The 15,974-nt window shown below is 36.4% G+C and overlaps 1 protein-coding gene across 2 annotated transcripts in view; it reads left to right on the top strand.

Moving 5' to 3' along the window:
* Window positions 1-228: 228 nt before the first annotated feature.
* Window positions 229-15,974, top strand: part of CCDC88A (coiled-coil domain containing 88A) — a 187,420-nt gene continuing 171,674 nt past the window's right edge. Inside the window, exons 1-2 of one of the 2 annotated variants that reach the window (XM_074206419.1) lie at window positions 229-580; window positions 694-794. In XM_074206419.1, coding sequence (XP_074062520.1) covers window positions 518-580; window positions 694-794 — 164 coding nt within the window. In that variant the 5' untranslated portion in view covers window positions 229-517. The remainder of the gene's footprint in view (window positions 581-693; window positions 795-15,974) is intronic. The other variant, XM_074206428.1, reaches the window with a different exon arrangement.

The following is a 15,974-nucleotide window of genomic DNA, read 5'->3' as shown; positions in this document are numbered from 1 at the left end:
GGGGGACATGGTCGCGCTGGCGGGGGCAGGGGGAGCGCCGCGCTGCGACTAGCGTGCGGCCCGGGCGCCCCCTCGGCCCTCGGGACCGGACGCAGCGCGGAGCCCTCGCGGGCGGCGGGGCGCCTGCCTCGGGCGCTCCCTCGGGCCGGCGGCCGGGCACCCCGCGCGGGGCGGGCTTTTTGTCTCCTCGGCCCCAGCCCCCTCCAGATGCCTTTTCCCTGGCCCTCCGCGCCCTGTAGAGACATCGGCGGCGGCTGCCGGCGGCTGCTGAAGCCAGACCCCCGGGCTCCGCGCTGCCCTCTGCCCGCTGCTTCGAGGAAGGAGACGGCTCCCCTCTGCGCCGCGGGAATGTGCTTCCATTGATTCCTGTTCATTTCGGGGGAAAAGCCAACCACGGATTCGCGACCTTCCACCCCTTCCATTGCAATACTCGTTTTTATTTTTTTTTTGTTCCCCCTAAATTGGGTTTAGTACTCTAAAACCCCCTCCTGAGGGGCAACTTGGACACATCCGTAAGATGGAGAATGAAATTTTCACTCCACTCCTGGAGCAGTTCATGTCCAGCCCCTTGGTCACTTGGGTAAGTAAGTGGGGCTTCCCCGGGGGCGCATTGCGTTTTGGGGGTGGGGGATGCGCCCTGCGGCGCAGATGGAGCGGGGAGTCGGTGTAGTGATGAAGGCCGTTCTATTTTAGGTTAAAACCTTCGGACCTCTGGCTGCAGGAAGTGGGACCAATCTGGACGAATATGTGGCCCTGGTGGATGGGGTATACCTGAATCAGGTCATGCTGCAAATGTAAGTGCCTTCCCCCCACCCCCCTTTTTCTTTCAAACGTTTCTTTAATGGTTAAAAGCAAACAAAAACATTATGAATTTAGAATCTAAGAGTCTGAGCTTTTTTTTTTTTGTCCGGGTTAGTTTAGGTCCATGTGGCCAAGCATCGCTATATGGATTTGTTGGTGTGGTTTAAATTGCAAGAAGGTGAAAACAATCTCAGAATTTTGAAAATTTTCACTTTGCTCCATGTTATCGAATTCAAACTGTATCATCTACAGTTCCCACCTTAGAAAATTTCTGGGGGGAAAAAAAGTGGAATGTGTCCAGTTTATAAGAAAAAGATTTCATATAAAGTAAATGAATTTTTTTTTTGCATGGATATTTCCTTGGAATTTTGATGACTAAAAAGAAATGACTCATTTTGAATGGAAAGGTAAGGACAGATTTCAGAAGGTAGGATTTCAGACAATAGATAGGTTTGCTGAGGATGGGATTCTGAAACTTTTGAGAAGCTAATAAAATCTGAGAGTTGTTTCCAGATTTGTTGAGAGCATACATATTTGGGGAACATTGAAGGTTTAGATGCACAAAAGCCTTTTTTTTTAAGTGACAGCTAGTAAATTCTAAAGTTCTTTAGTAAATACAACTTTAGAAGGAGAGGGATCCTGTAGTTTTTTCATTTTTATGCCTACATAGCCAAGCATAATGCTTTCTAAGTGCAGTAGATGCCTATTAAGTGTTTAAATTGAACTAAATATGACTTAACACTTAAAAACTCTTTGTTCCTTATGCATATACTGTATTGTATTAAGCAGTAAAGTGTGTTGCTGTAGTGGAAGTTGAAATCTCATTTTCAAATAATTAAAAGAAAAATAGCACTTATTCTCATCATCAAATTTTATATGTATACTTTATCTTTTAAATGGAAATGTTTCAAGTTTTGACCAAAGTGTAAACATTAGTATATGACAACTGGAACATTTGACATTGAGACATTTAACATTTTTGATACACAGGACTTTAGTACAATCCTGAAATAATCATTTGTTTTTAGAGACATTTCCCCCTAAAAAATGACAACTTGGATTTTGTTTTAGTTTGCTCTTATGTATAAAATAAGGTAGTAGATCATATCTGCAAACTACTTTAGTGATAACTTTCTAAAATATTTGATGACTACGTTCTAAGTCAATGAGGTTTGTGTCATGGACTCCTTTTGCAATCTGGTGAAGGTATATAGACTATCAGAGAATATTTTTTTTAAATGCATAGGATTACAAAGGAAATCAGTTATGTTGAAATAAAGCTCTGATTTTGTTCTTTGCAAGCTTACACTCCGCCTGAAATTTATCCATGGATTCCTAGAGGTGGTTTGTGAACCCAAGATTAAGAACCCCTTTTCTATAGCAATTTTTTGTGCTCTTTTTTTCATATCTTTAGCCACAAAGCAATTGGACTGCTTAATCTTTTCCCAAGTTCTCTTATTTGCAAAATTTGAAATTTTTACATAATTTACTATATAGTGAATGATGTTTTTAAAAATGGATTCCTTGTTAAACACTGTAACCATTTTAACCAACAAGTGTTTATTAAAGACCTACTTTGTACCTGGTAACTATGAATTGCAAAGTGCTTATATGCAGTATAAAAGGAGTTTCCTAACTGGGAGTTCCCTATATCAATAAAATAACAAGTCTGGTTAAAAAAAAAAAGTCCATTTGTAGGAAATGACCATACAAACTTTATAGAAAAATAGATGTTGGAAAAATATTTATTTCTGAAACTCTTAAGATGTTGAGAATCAGCTAAAAAGCTTTTGAATTAAGCGTATTTTCAAGGTTGCTTGATAGAAGATAAAATAGCCATAAGCGACTGGGCATGAATGTGTTTGTAATTCACCAGTCAGTTGCCTCTTTTCTGCAAAAATTTTTTTAATTTGTGTCTTATCTAATCTATGACAATATTTTCAAAATTACCAACTTTTGTAATATTGAACTATTAAGCAAATTGCTAAGATAACTAAAATACAATTCTATTTTAAGTTCAACACATGACAGGAAGGGTGACTGATAAAAGAGACTCAGAATTTGTTCCTTTTATGCTGCCTCATTCACACATTTAAGAAGAGTAATAATTTGAACACTTGCTTTGGAAATTGAATCGATTGTTTTGTTCAAGAAAATTGTATTTTAAAACTGAGAACGATTCAAATTTAAAATCATATTTTAAAATAAAACTTTCTACTTTAAATTCTTTTTTTTAAAAAATTTTCACACATTGCTAAATCAAGCTGCAGTGTCAAAAGACATTGGAGTAATTTTTACTTTTGAACACAGTTTTATATTACGTTTGTCCCTGCCTTTAAGTTGATGATGTTTCGGAAGAGTGTCTTAGTCTTTTTTTTTTTTTTTGGAGATCAGCTTGTTTCTAAACCTCAGTTTCATCAAATCTGCTTCTGGTTTTTAGTTTTCAGTTTCTCTTTTAAGTATTCTCCCTATATAAGGTATTAAATTCTACTCTCAATAACTCATATGAGGGATGTTGTTTTAAAGATCTAGTCTTTTATTGAAAAATATAATAACTCATTTGCTTTGGAAATTTTTTGTCAACTCTTTTTTTTTATTGAGAACCTGATTAACATTTTAAATTGAGAGTATCAATCTGTTGAAATTTTAGATATTCTTTAATGCAGTAACCTAAACCAAAGATAGCAATCTTAATTTCCAGATAACATTTCAGTTAGTCTTTTAAACAATTAGTTGGGTAATATCTATTTTTAAAGCATTTTGTTCATGTTGACATTCTTTTTTATTCTTTGACCTACATACATATGCTAGTATAATTTAAGAACTGTGCCATGATATTTTAATTCCTACTTTTATATTATCCATGTGTTGAAGGCATTAAGGATGCTCTCAAATTCAGTGACTTGGGTCTGGTTTTTTTTTTTTAACAAGGCAATGGGCTTAAGTGACTTGCCCAAGGTCACACAGCTAGATCATTATTTAAGTGTCTGAGGCTGAAATTGAACTCAGGTCCTCCTGAATCTAGGGCTGGTGCTCTAACCACTGTGCCACCTAGCTGCCCCTCTTGTTTTTTTAAAATATAAAATATTAAGAGCAAAAAGATAGATTTCTTGAGGGAACTGTTACCTAGATATGGTAATTCACATGGTTGATTGCCTTCCTTACTTAAGATTCTGTGTTCACTTATTTAGAATTATAACAAGTGCAGAGGTGAATCATGGAATACATTAAGTGGTTTCTTAAATCAAATGTAACCCTGTGAAAGTTTGCGACATGGCATGAAATTTTCTTCTACTTAGAAGCTATTGGGAGAACTGGAGTAATTAGCTAACTACAACTTGTGGGGGCCTTTGGTTTTTCCTCAATATTATTTAATAAATGTAATAGTGATTCCAAAGAAAATTATTATCATCCTGTTAGAGATGTCATTCTATTAGCATCTTTGTATAAAATTTCTGCTAGAGTGGATCTCATTAATGTGGGTACTCCCTCTTAATTCTATTGACCTCAACTCATTTACACCTTCTGGTTTTGTTTAATTTTTACTCAGATCCTTCTCAAAATCCTCTAAAGAATTATCTACATAATACTGAATGATTTCTGATAGTATTTTTAACATTCCCTGAGTACCAGTCCATTGCCGAGGCTATTCATCTTTTATTATGACATGATACTCCTATTATCTCTATCATGTTATTTTGATGGTATCTTTTACATAGCTTTGTGTGTGAAAGTCCCATCTGGCAGTGTGATGCTGTTTCCATTATTCTAGTGAACACTTGGGGGGGGTGACTAGGAGGGAGAGATGGGACATAATAATTTCCTTCAAAGTTTGAAGGATTGTTATATGAAAGGATTAGTCAGCTTCTGTATGACTTTTGTGGGAAGAACTAAGAGCAGTGAGTTGAACTTGCCAAGAGACATATTTAGGCTAGATGTGAGAAAGAACCTCTTTAACTGTCTCAAAGTCCAATGAGCTGCCTCAGGGAATGGTAGCTTCATTTATTGAACTTCTGAGCAAGGTTCTAGGATGTGGTGCTATAAAGACAAGTCAAAAGTCACCTCTTGAGTATATCATAGAAGAGATTCTTATTCAGGTTTGAGCTGTACCACTTGACCAAATCATGCAACTCTTCTCTGGACCTAGTTTTCTTATGTTTAAAATGAGGATCCTAACTGAGCTGCTGTGATTCTGAGGGATTATTCTTTGGATCACTGGAGAGCTTTTACTTGAAGAATGTGGTGCTCCCTAATTCACAACCATGGAATTCCTAAATGAAATCTAGCTTGGACCCTTTCTCTTTTTAAAATTTAAGCCTTACTCATTGTTCATCTGCTTGTCTAAGATACATACACTGATGGACTAATTCAGTTAACTGCCTGTCATTTGCATGGATAATATGTGCAATGGACCTTCTTAATCTATTTTCCCCCCATGTAGCTAAGATCTTAGGCAAATCTCTCATGAATAATTGTGACCCTTGTTAAGGTGACTTTTTTTTAGCTCTTAATTGAGTCATCTTAAATGTTATTCACAAATAGGAGAACGTGTGAAACTTTACCATTTACAGGGAATTATTATTTTATTTGAACTCTGTTCTGGATGTACCTGTGATAATGTGAATGCCTTTGGCAAGCATCCATGTTGTTTTATGCATCATGAACCAGAGTGAATGGTTAGGCCCATTACTTGAACAGTTGATTTGAGTTGTAAAATTAAGAAATCTTGTTGACTTTTTTTTAGAATTTTGAATACTAATGGAGAAATTAGTAGAACACCTTGTCTAAGTATCTTTCATGTATGAATAATGTTCGTTGTGTTTATCTGTAGATGGTTCATGTGTCCTGATGGTACTCAATTCCATTGGAGTAAAATGATTTAGCTTCAAATTTTAGTAACTTTACTGTCTTTGGATAAGCTACTGAATATCACTAAACCTTAGTTTCTTCCTCTGAAAAATGAAGAATTGAAGAAGATCACCTGGAAGTTTCATTCCAACTCTCAATCTAGGATGAACTGATTGACTAATAAAATGTTTGCTAAATGGTTGGGGGAGAAAGGAAATTAGCAGTACAAGATCTGGTGGTATGATACAATATTAGTAAGTAATAGTTGTACTACTATAATATCTAAATGTACTATAAAGATTTTATTTATTCTGAGTTTTACAATTTTTCCCCTAATCTTACTTCCCTCCCCCCACTCCCCCACAGAAGTCAATTTGCCAATCTTTACATTGTTTCCATGGTATACATTGATCCAAATTGAATGTGATGAGAGGGAAATCATGTCCTTAAGAAAGAAACATAAAGTATAAGAGATAGCAAGATCAGACAATAAGGTAATCAGTTGTTTTTTTTTTTTCTAAATTAAAGGAAATAGTCCTTGGTCTTTGTTTAAACTCCAGTAGTTCTTTCTCTGGATACAGATGGTATTCTCCATTGCAGACAGCTCCAAATTGTCCCTGATTGTTTCACTGATGGCATGATCGAGTCCATCAAGGTTGATCTTCACCCCCATGTTGCTGTTAGAGTGTACAGTGTTTTTCTGCTTCTGCTCATCTCACTCAGCATCAGTTCATGCAAATCCCTCTAGGCTTCCCTGAATTCCCATCCCTCCTGCTTTCTAATAGAACAACAGTGTTCCATCACATACATATAACACAATTTGTTCAGCCATTCCCCAATTGATGGATATTCACTCAGTTTCCAATTCTTTGCCACCACAAACAGGGATGCTATGAATATTGTTGTGCAAGTGATGTTTTTACTCTTTTTCAATCATCTCTTCAGGGTATAGACCCAGTAGTGGTATTGCTGGATCAAAGAGTATGCACGTTTTTGTTGCCCTTTTGATGTAGTTCCAAATTTCTTTCCAGAAAGAGTGGATGAGTTCATAACTCCACCAACAATGTAATAGTGTCCCAGATTTCCCACAACCCTTCCAACAATGATCATTATCCTTTCTGATCATATTGGCCAGTCTGAGAGGTGTGAGGTGGTACCTCAGAGAAACTTTAATTTGCATTTTTCTAATAAGTAATGATTTAGAGCAATTTTTCAAATGACTATGGATTCCTTTGATTTCATTTATAAATTGCCTTTGCATATCCTTTGACCATTTGTCAATTGGGGAATGGCTTTTTTTTTTTTAATTTGACTCAGTACTCTGTATATTTTAGAAATGAGTCCTTTGTCAGAAACATTAATTGTAAAGATTGTTTCCCAGTTTACTACATTTCTTTTGATCTTGGTTACAGTGTTTTTGTCTGTGCAAAAGCTTTTTAATTTAATGTAATCAAAATCATCTAGTTTGTTTTTAGTGATGTCCTCCATCTCTTCCTTAGTCATAAACTGCTTCCCTTGTCATAGATCTGACAGTCCTTGATCTTCTAGTTTGCTTATAGTATTGCTTTTGTGTCTAAATCCTGTATCCATTTGGATCTTATCATGGTGTGTGAGGGTAGTGAGGTGTTGGTCTAATCTAAGTTTCTTCCATACTGACTTCCAATTTTTCCAACAGTTTTTATCGAAGAGTGAATTTTTATCCCAATAGCTAGACTCTTAGGGTTTATCAAACAGCAGATTACTATAATCATTTCCTGCTATTGCACCTAGTCTATTCCACTGGTCCACCACTCTTTCTTATCTAATACCAGACAGTTTTGATGACTGATGCTTTATAATATAATTAGATCAGGTAGGGCTAAACCACCTTCTCTTGCACTTTTTTTTTTCATTTAATCCCTGGAAATTCTCCATATGAATTTACTTACAACATTTTCTAACTCATTAAAAGTAATTTTTTGGAATTTTGATTGGTAGGGCTCTAAACAGATAGTTCAGTTTTTGGTTTTGGGGTTTTTTTTTTTTTTTTAGTTTTTGCAAGGCAAATGGGGTTAAGTGGCCTGCCCAAGGCCACACAGCTAGGTTATTATTAAGTGTCTGAGGCTGGATTTGAACTCAGGTATTACTGACTCCAGGGCCAGTGCTCTATCCACTTTGCTACCTAGCTGCCCCAGAATTGTCACTTTTATTATAAAAATAACATATATATATGTATATATATATATATATATATAGCATATATATAGCATATATATAGCACATATAGCTTATTTTTATTTGTAAACATGTGTATTTATCTTTCAAATCAGTAAAATTTGTAATAAACTCATGTAAAGAACAATAACAATAGCAAAAAATTATATTATTAAAATATTTAATATTAATATATTTATATTAATTAAAAATTATAAAAAACAATTTAGAAAGATTTTAAAGAGAAATTTTATATACTATCCATGAGCAGTTGATGTTTGCTCAGTTATTTAAATCTGATTTAATTTTTGTTAGAATTGTTTTGTAATTGTTTTCAAAAAATTTCTGAGTCTGCCTTGGCAAATAGACTCTCAGGTATTTTATATTGTCTCTTTATATTTCTCTTCCTAGCTCTTCCTGCTCTATCTTGCTAGTCATACATATATAGAAAAGTTGAGGATTTATGAGGATTTTTTTTTTTTATATCCTGCAGCTTTGCTAAACTTGCTAATCGTTTCCAGTAGTTTTTTTTGGTATGACTTGTTGGGATTCTCTAGGTAGACCATCATGTCATCTTTAAAGAGTGAGAGTTTTATCTCTTCCTTCCCAATTCTATTTCCTTCAATTTCTTTTTCTTCTCTAATTGCTGAAGCTAACATTTCTAATACGATATTGAATAGTAGTAGTGATAATGGGCATCCTCGATTCACCCCTGATTGTTTTGAGAATGCCTCTAGCCTCTCCCCATTGAATATAATGCTTGTTGATATTTTCAGATAGATACTGCTTATTCCTCAGTATTTTAAAGATTGCATTTCCTGAAGGATGAGCATGGTAAGGTCCAATCGCCCTTCCTGACTTGTCTCCACAAGACCTTTGTTAGTTCTTCCTTTAGTATGTTGGAAACAGCAGATAAAATGATTGCTAAGAGAAGAATATAGAATTAAAGAAATGTGGACATCTACTTTTCAGTTTATTTGTTGTCCTTTGTCAGTTTAATTTTTAAACTTTGGTGTATTTGGGTCTGACGATAAGCTTTCTATATAAGTATTTTCCCTAATGCTTTTTCCTGTTTTATGAGGTAATATTGTTCATAATCTAATATCTTCCACTATAGTGCTTTATAAGTGAGTGTCTGATACACATTTCTACCTGGTTAGGAGACCTCATGTTTGTTGCCTAAGGCAGTTTTTGTGCTTGTATGATCTAAGATTATCTTAATAAATACATTATTGACTAGCTAGAATAAAGGGAGGTGATAACCTTTTTATACTCTGATAAGACTATTTTTGGAGTATTAGATTCAATTCTGGGCATTGCATTTTTAGAGAGAGGTGATGTGGGACCTGGGGTTCATCATCCAAGGATGGATGGATATATATACCTGGGTGACCTTGGACCATAGACTTCATTTTCCTCTCTCTTAAATGGGGAGATTTACTAGATAGCTTTAGAGTTGGGCTAAACAAATAAACGAGTATAATGGAATATCATTGATCCGTAAGAAAGAATGAATATGAAGAATTCACAAGAAAAGAGGGAAAGCTTTATATGAATTAATACAAAGTGATGTCAAAGGAAACAGAAACAATATATACAAGACCATAAAAATGTAAATTAAAAGTGATAAAAATTAACTGCAACACCATTTGTCAAATCATGGTTGAGGGGTAGCTAGGTAACACAGTGGATAGAGCACTGTCCCTGGAGTCAGGAGGACCTGAGTTCAAATGTGACCTCAGACACTTAATAATTGCCTAGCTATGTGGCCTTGGTCAAGTCACTTAGCCCTATTGCCTTAAATAAATAAATAAATTGAGAAAAAAATCACTATTGAACTGCAACCACAGATTAACTACAGATACAAGAGTATGGGAAAAATATCAACAAAAGCATTCTACAAAAATTTATTAACTATGGAATTTAAAATAAGAAATTTATATAGCTTATTTTTATTTGTAAACATGTATATTCATCTTTCAAATCAGTGAAATTTGTAAGAAACTCATGTAAAAAACAATAACAACAGCAAAAACCTACATGCTATCTAACTAGTTTGGTGTGAGAAAATAGATGAGAAAATTACCTCTACAGAGATGATAGGATTAAAATTCAAAGCCAGATAGTCATTATCTAATAGATAAAACTTACATAGATAAAATTGACATATACAATTTCTAAATTATAATTTCCTACTCAAAAAAACTGCTGTTATTTTTATAATTTCTTCTTAAACCCAGAATTTTTTTATTATTGTTTAAAATTTTTATTTCATAGTAGGTTGAAAATATAATATATAAAATTTCTCTTTAAAATCTTTCTAAATTGGTTTTTGTTCAAGTATTTTTTAATATTGCCCATGTACTAGAAAATAATATATATTTTGTGCATTTTACTATTGTTCTCTATTGCTTATTTATTACTTTTTTCATATTAATTTAGCATATTCTGATGTTTTTGACCTTTTTTCTTGGTTACTAATACTTTTTTGTTAAATTTAGATTAAAAGTGAAATTTATTTTCTATCATTGTCAACTTTTTAATTTATTTGCTATATTAGTGCATATGCATGATACTTACTATTAATCATTCATATCAGCCTAATATTTTTATCTTGGTGCATTTTAAGGATTACTCTTTGGAATTGTCTGCAACTTTGTATTCATTAAATGGGTTTGTTCATTTCTGTATTTTTAATTCTTTGTCTGTGTTGTTTTTCAGTCTCTGATTTCTTAGACCAAGCTATTCATTTTAAAAACGTTATAAAAAAATAGTTTGAGCAACCAGAGAATTCATGTCTTTAAGTGATTCTGAAATCTACATCCCTAATCTTTTTTTTTTTTTTTTTTTGCAAGGCAAATGGGGTTAAGTGGCTTGCCCAAGGCTGCACAGCTAGGTAATTATTTAAAGTGTCTGAGACCGGATTTGAACCCAGGTACTCCTGACTCCAAGGCTGGTGCTATATCTGCCACCTAGCCGCCCCTACATCCATAATCTTACTCTTTTTTTTAATTGTTATAACTTCAGCTGCCTATTAGATCTGTCTTCTTTTAATTGTTATCAAAAAATCTATGGTTTATGGTTTATTGAAAAAATATAATAGGTCCAGAGAGATTTTTGTCCTGGCTGTATTCTGTCTTGGTCAAATTGTATTAAAGTGTCGAGTTTATTTCTGGATACTTTGAGGAAGGACATGGATAAAGTAGAGAAGAACCAAGATGCTAAGGAATTTAATTTAAAGCTATATGAGGGAATTAAACATACTCTATATGCTAAACCTATAGGTACTGGAGATAAAAGTATAAAGAATAAAAGAGTCCTTCTTTCCAAGGAGTTTGTTTTTATAGGGAGAATTCTTTTTTTTTTTTTTTTTGTGCTTCAGTCTTTGTTCCAACACCAACAACTCTGTCACGGGTGGATCACATTCTTTATGATAAGTCCATCACAAAAGTTACTTCCATATTTTTCCAACGTTGCCATTGCTGATCACAACTCCCTCCTTTCTTATTTCTCCACTACCATGTACTATATTTTCTCTCTTCTTTCACTCTGACTCTGCTGTAGGATCGCTGAGTGGCGCAGCAGACAGATCCCTGGTCCTGGGGCCAAGAAGCCCTGAGCCCCCATACTACCCCTTAGGCCCAGAATCCACCTGGCCCTATGGTCCTGGGCAGGCCATCCAATCCCAGCCACTTGCAAGAAGTAAAAAAGAAAATGTGTTATATCTGACCACTCTCCCCCTATGGTCCATCCACTCCTCCTTTATTCACATCCCCACCCCTTCCCCCATTCCCCCCTCCTTCTTACTCCAGATGCCTATACCCCATTGAGTATATTTGCTGTTTCCTCTCCTAGCCATCTCTGATGAGAGCAAAGGTTCCCTCATTCCCCCTTGCCTCCCCCCCTTCCATATCATTGCAATAGCTCATTGTAATAAAAAAAAATCTTATTATGTGAAATATCTTGGACTATTTCCCCCTCTCCTTTTTCTTTCTCCCATTCCATTTCCCTTTTTTTCCTATTGACTCCATTTTTACACCATATTTTATCTTCGAATTCAGCTTTCCCCTGTGCTTCAACTATAAAAGCTCCCTCTACCTGCTCTATTAACTGAGAAGGTTCATATGAGTATTATCAGTGTCATTTTTCTATGCAGGAATACATGCAGTTCATCCTCATTAAGTCCCTCATATTTCCCCCCTGTCCTCCAATCTCCATGCTTCACCTGAGTCCTGTATCTGAAGATCAAACCTTCTGTTCAGCTCTGGCCATTCCAACAGGAACATTTGAAATTCCCCTGGTTCATTGAAAGTCCATCTTTTTCCCTGGAAGAGGACATTCAGCCTTGCTGGGTAGTTCATTCTTGGCTGCATTCTAAGCTCTTTTGCCTTCCGGTATATTGTATTCCAAGCCCTACGAGCTTCCAGTGTAGTTGCTGCTAAGTCCTGTGTGATCCCGACTGCAGCTCCACGATATTTGAACTGTGTCCTTCTGGCTGCTTGTAATATTTTCTCTTTGACTTGGGAGTTCTGGAACTTGGCTATAATACTCCTGGGGGGTTGGTTTTTTGGGATCTCTTTCTCAGGGGGAACGGTGGATTCTCTTCATTTCTATTTTGCCCTCTGCTTCTAGAATATCAGGGCAATTTTCCTGTAGTAATTCTTTCAAAATGATGTCAAGGCTCTTCCTGATCATGACTTTCAGGTATTCCAATAATTTTTAAATGATCTTTCCTAAGTCTGTTTTCCACATCAGTTGTTTTTTCCATGAGATATTTCACATTTTCTTCTAATTTTTCATTTTTTTTTTTGTTTTGAAGTATTGATTCCTGATTTCTGGTAAATTCATCAATCTCTCTGAATTCTATTCTTTGTCTGAAGGATTTGTTCTCCTCAGAGAGTTTTCTTATCTCTTTTTTCCATCTGGCCAATTTTGCTTTTTAAAGCATTCTTCTCCTCCACAACTTTTTTGAACTGTTTTATCCATTTGACCTAAGCTGGTTTTTAGCATGCTATTTTCTTCAGCATTTTTTTGGATTTCCTTGACTAAGCTGCTGACTTCATTTTCATGTTTTTCCTGTATCTCTCTCTTTTCCCAGTTTTTCTTCCAACTCCCTCATTTGATTTTCAAAGTTTTTTTTGAGCTCTGTCATAGCCTGAGCCCAGTTTCTGTTTTTCTTGGAGTCTTTAGATGCAGGAGCTTGTGCTTCCTCATCTTCAGACTGAGTATTTTGATCCTTGTTGGGCTCATTTGCAAAATATTTCTCAATGGTCTTCCTCTTGTTTCTTTGCTTGCTCATTTTCCCAGCCTAAGCCTGTTTTTTGGGGTGCTTCCTGAGCTTTTGGGACACTCCCACAAGGGTCTCAATGTATGAGGCTCTGTCTTCCCTCCTGGTCTGTGAATGACCATAAGGGCCCCCCTCTGCCACAGGGCCCAGGTAGTGGGGGGCCGCTGCTGTTCTATGGGGGAGCCTAGACTGCGATCAGGATCTGAATGTGGTCAGAGCCCCAGAGTCCTGTTCCAGGGGCAGAGGACAGAGCTTGGCAGTCTCTCTCTCTTCACTCCCTTCCCTCTGCTCAATGGGCTCATGCCCTGGAGGCTCCTGCTTAGCTCCGCCTGCTTCTGTTTCCAGGTCTGGGCTGGTGAAACACCAAGCTGCTAGCTGTGTGCCCTGAGGGCTGGGCTCCACGTGCTGGCTCTGGCAGATGTCCCCCGCTGTTCCCCCACTTTGTGCCAGTGCTCCCTCGGGTGCAGCTTAGGAGACTGTTGCAGTGAGCCGTGGCTCCCAGTGCCCTGGGGCTGCCTCCAGGAGCCTGAAGTTCTTTCTCTCAGGCCACCCCTCCAGCAGGCCGCCCCTCTGACCCCGGGGAGCAGAGCCTTTCTGCTCTTTTTCAGGTTACCTTGAGTAGGAGAACTGCCTCACTGGGTCCCTTTGTGGGTTCTGTCTCTCAAAAGTTTAGTTAGAGTCCTTAGCTTATGAGTTTTTATCAGAGAGCTCCTAAGACTCGATCCCTTCATGTCGCCATCTTGGCTCCGCCTGGGGAGAATTCTAATAAGGAGAAAACAAGTACATAAAGAGCATAAATAAAATGAATAAATAGAAATATATTCGAAGTAGTTAATTAAGACTTCAGGAGAGAAGTCATTGGCATTTAGGGGAATTTGGAAAGGAATTGGGAGGTACTTAGACTGGAAAAGCAAATATTAAAGGAGCCATGTTATGTGTTGGTTGTCTTTATGCATTTGAAGGCTTGTCATGTGGAGGGAGGGGTTAGATTTTTCTTTGCCACAGAGGGGCAGATTTAAGTTTGCTTTAGGGTGAAATATTTCTAATAATAACTATCCCAAGTTAAATTATTCTTGCCTTGTGATGTAGTGGAGAATAATGGTGAAAGTAAAGGGACCTGACTAGTGGTTTTCAAACAGAGGCTGTATGACCACTTGTTGGGTATGCTATAGGAAGCAACTCTTGTTCAGGTATGATTTGGAGTAGGGAAGTTCCTTTGCAACTGGGAATTCCTATGATTTTTCCAATTCCTGAAACTTAGTGTGCTAAAACTGAGCTTGTTGTCCCTAAAAATCATCATTATTCTCCAAATCCTTATTACTGCTAATGGCAATGGTATACTACCATTTTCCTCTAACTTGCAACTTTGCTTTGATTTTTAAAAAAATTTTAATACTTCCATATTCATTTAATTGTTGAATCATATTGACTTTTTCTTCCATATTTCTCTAAGATAAGAAATTTTTCTAACTCAAACTACAACCTTGGTCTGGACCCCAATACTTATGCCTGGATAACCACAACTGATTTATCTGTTCTAGCTTTACTCTTTTTTTTTTTTTTAGTTTTTTGCAAGGCAAACGGGGTTAAGTGGCTTGCCCAAGGCCACACAGCTAGCTAATTATTAAGTGTCTGAGACCGGATTTGAACCCAGGTACTCCTGACTCCAGGGCCGGTGCTTTATCCACTACGCCACCTAGCTGCCCCTAGCTCTATTCTTTATATATTTTCCAGGATAATTTTTCTCAGGAATTGTTCTATTTTTTATATATTTTATGTATATAAGAAAGCATTTGTGCCAGTTTTCATCATGTAAAACTTTACTTTATATTATCACCCTATTCACCTCCTGAATCACTAAGCTATTTTTAAGGTTTTTCCTTTCACTATTCTTCATATTCTTCTAACTTTACCTCTTGTAACCTAGCATATATATTATATCCTCTCCACTTGGACCAGGATTAAAAGCAAGTTGGGGGGGGGGGACTTGGTGGCGCAGTGAATAAAGCACCGGCCCTGGAGTCAGGAGTACCTGGGTTCAAATCCGGTCTCAGACACTTAATAATTAGCTAGCTGTGTGGCCTTGGGCAAGCCACTTAACCCCGTTTGCCTTGCAAAAACCTAAAATACAAACAAACAAACAAATAAAAGCAAGTTTAGAGTAGAAAATAAAAATTTATAGGAATTTCTTATAGAAATTATGATATTTAAAGTCTGAATGGGCAATTTTAACTGGGCCAATAACATAGTCTCTTTTTTACATTTGAGGAAACTAAAGCTCAGAGAAATTGAATGATTTGCCCAAGGTAGTACACAGATCCTACGTGGAAAAAGCTAGGATTCACATCAAAGTCCTCAAAATCCAGTGTTCTTTCTACCACACAACATTGATTTCTTGCTCTCATTCTTCCATTTTTCTTCTTATCTAGGATTTATTCATTATTTTTCATTCTCTAGCAAGCCCTTATTTTCTCTGTTTCTATAATCTGCTTCAATTTATTCTGAATGACTTTTTCTTGATGATCCAGGTTCTTTATTATAAACATCAAAAATTGTACTGAACTGCATGCAGTACAGTGAAGCCTTCAGTATATTATCAGATGACTAGGGCCTGAACACTAAATGATGGACAGATTTTTTTGGAGCTCTTCTCATTTTGGTACCAAATTTTGGGAGAGTAACTGATATAAAAAAGTTACTAAAATTGTGTATGAAGTCAGTAAATTATCTCTAAGTGACTAGTCTTAGGGTTTTCTTATAAATAGAGGTTCAGCACATGGATTTTATGACATCTATTTTGGATGCTCAGAGTTTTGTGACTTATGAATTCACAATTGTTTTCTGG

The sequence above is a fragment of the Macrotis lagotis genome, chromosome 1, assembly GCF_037893015.1.
Source record: "Macrotis lagotis isolate mMagLag1 chromosome 1, bilby.v1.9.chrom.fasta, whole genome shotgun sequence".
Classification (NCBI taxonomy): Eukaryota; Metazoa; Chordata; class Mammalia; order Peramelemorphia; family Peramelidae; genus Macrotis; species Macrotis lagotis.
This window is presented reverse-complemented; position numbering and strand designations above follow the sequence as displayed.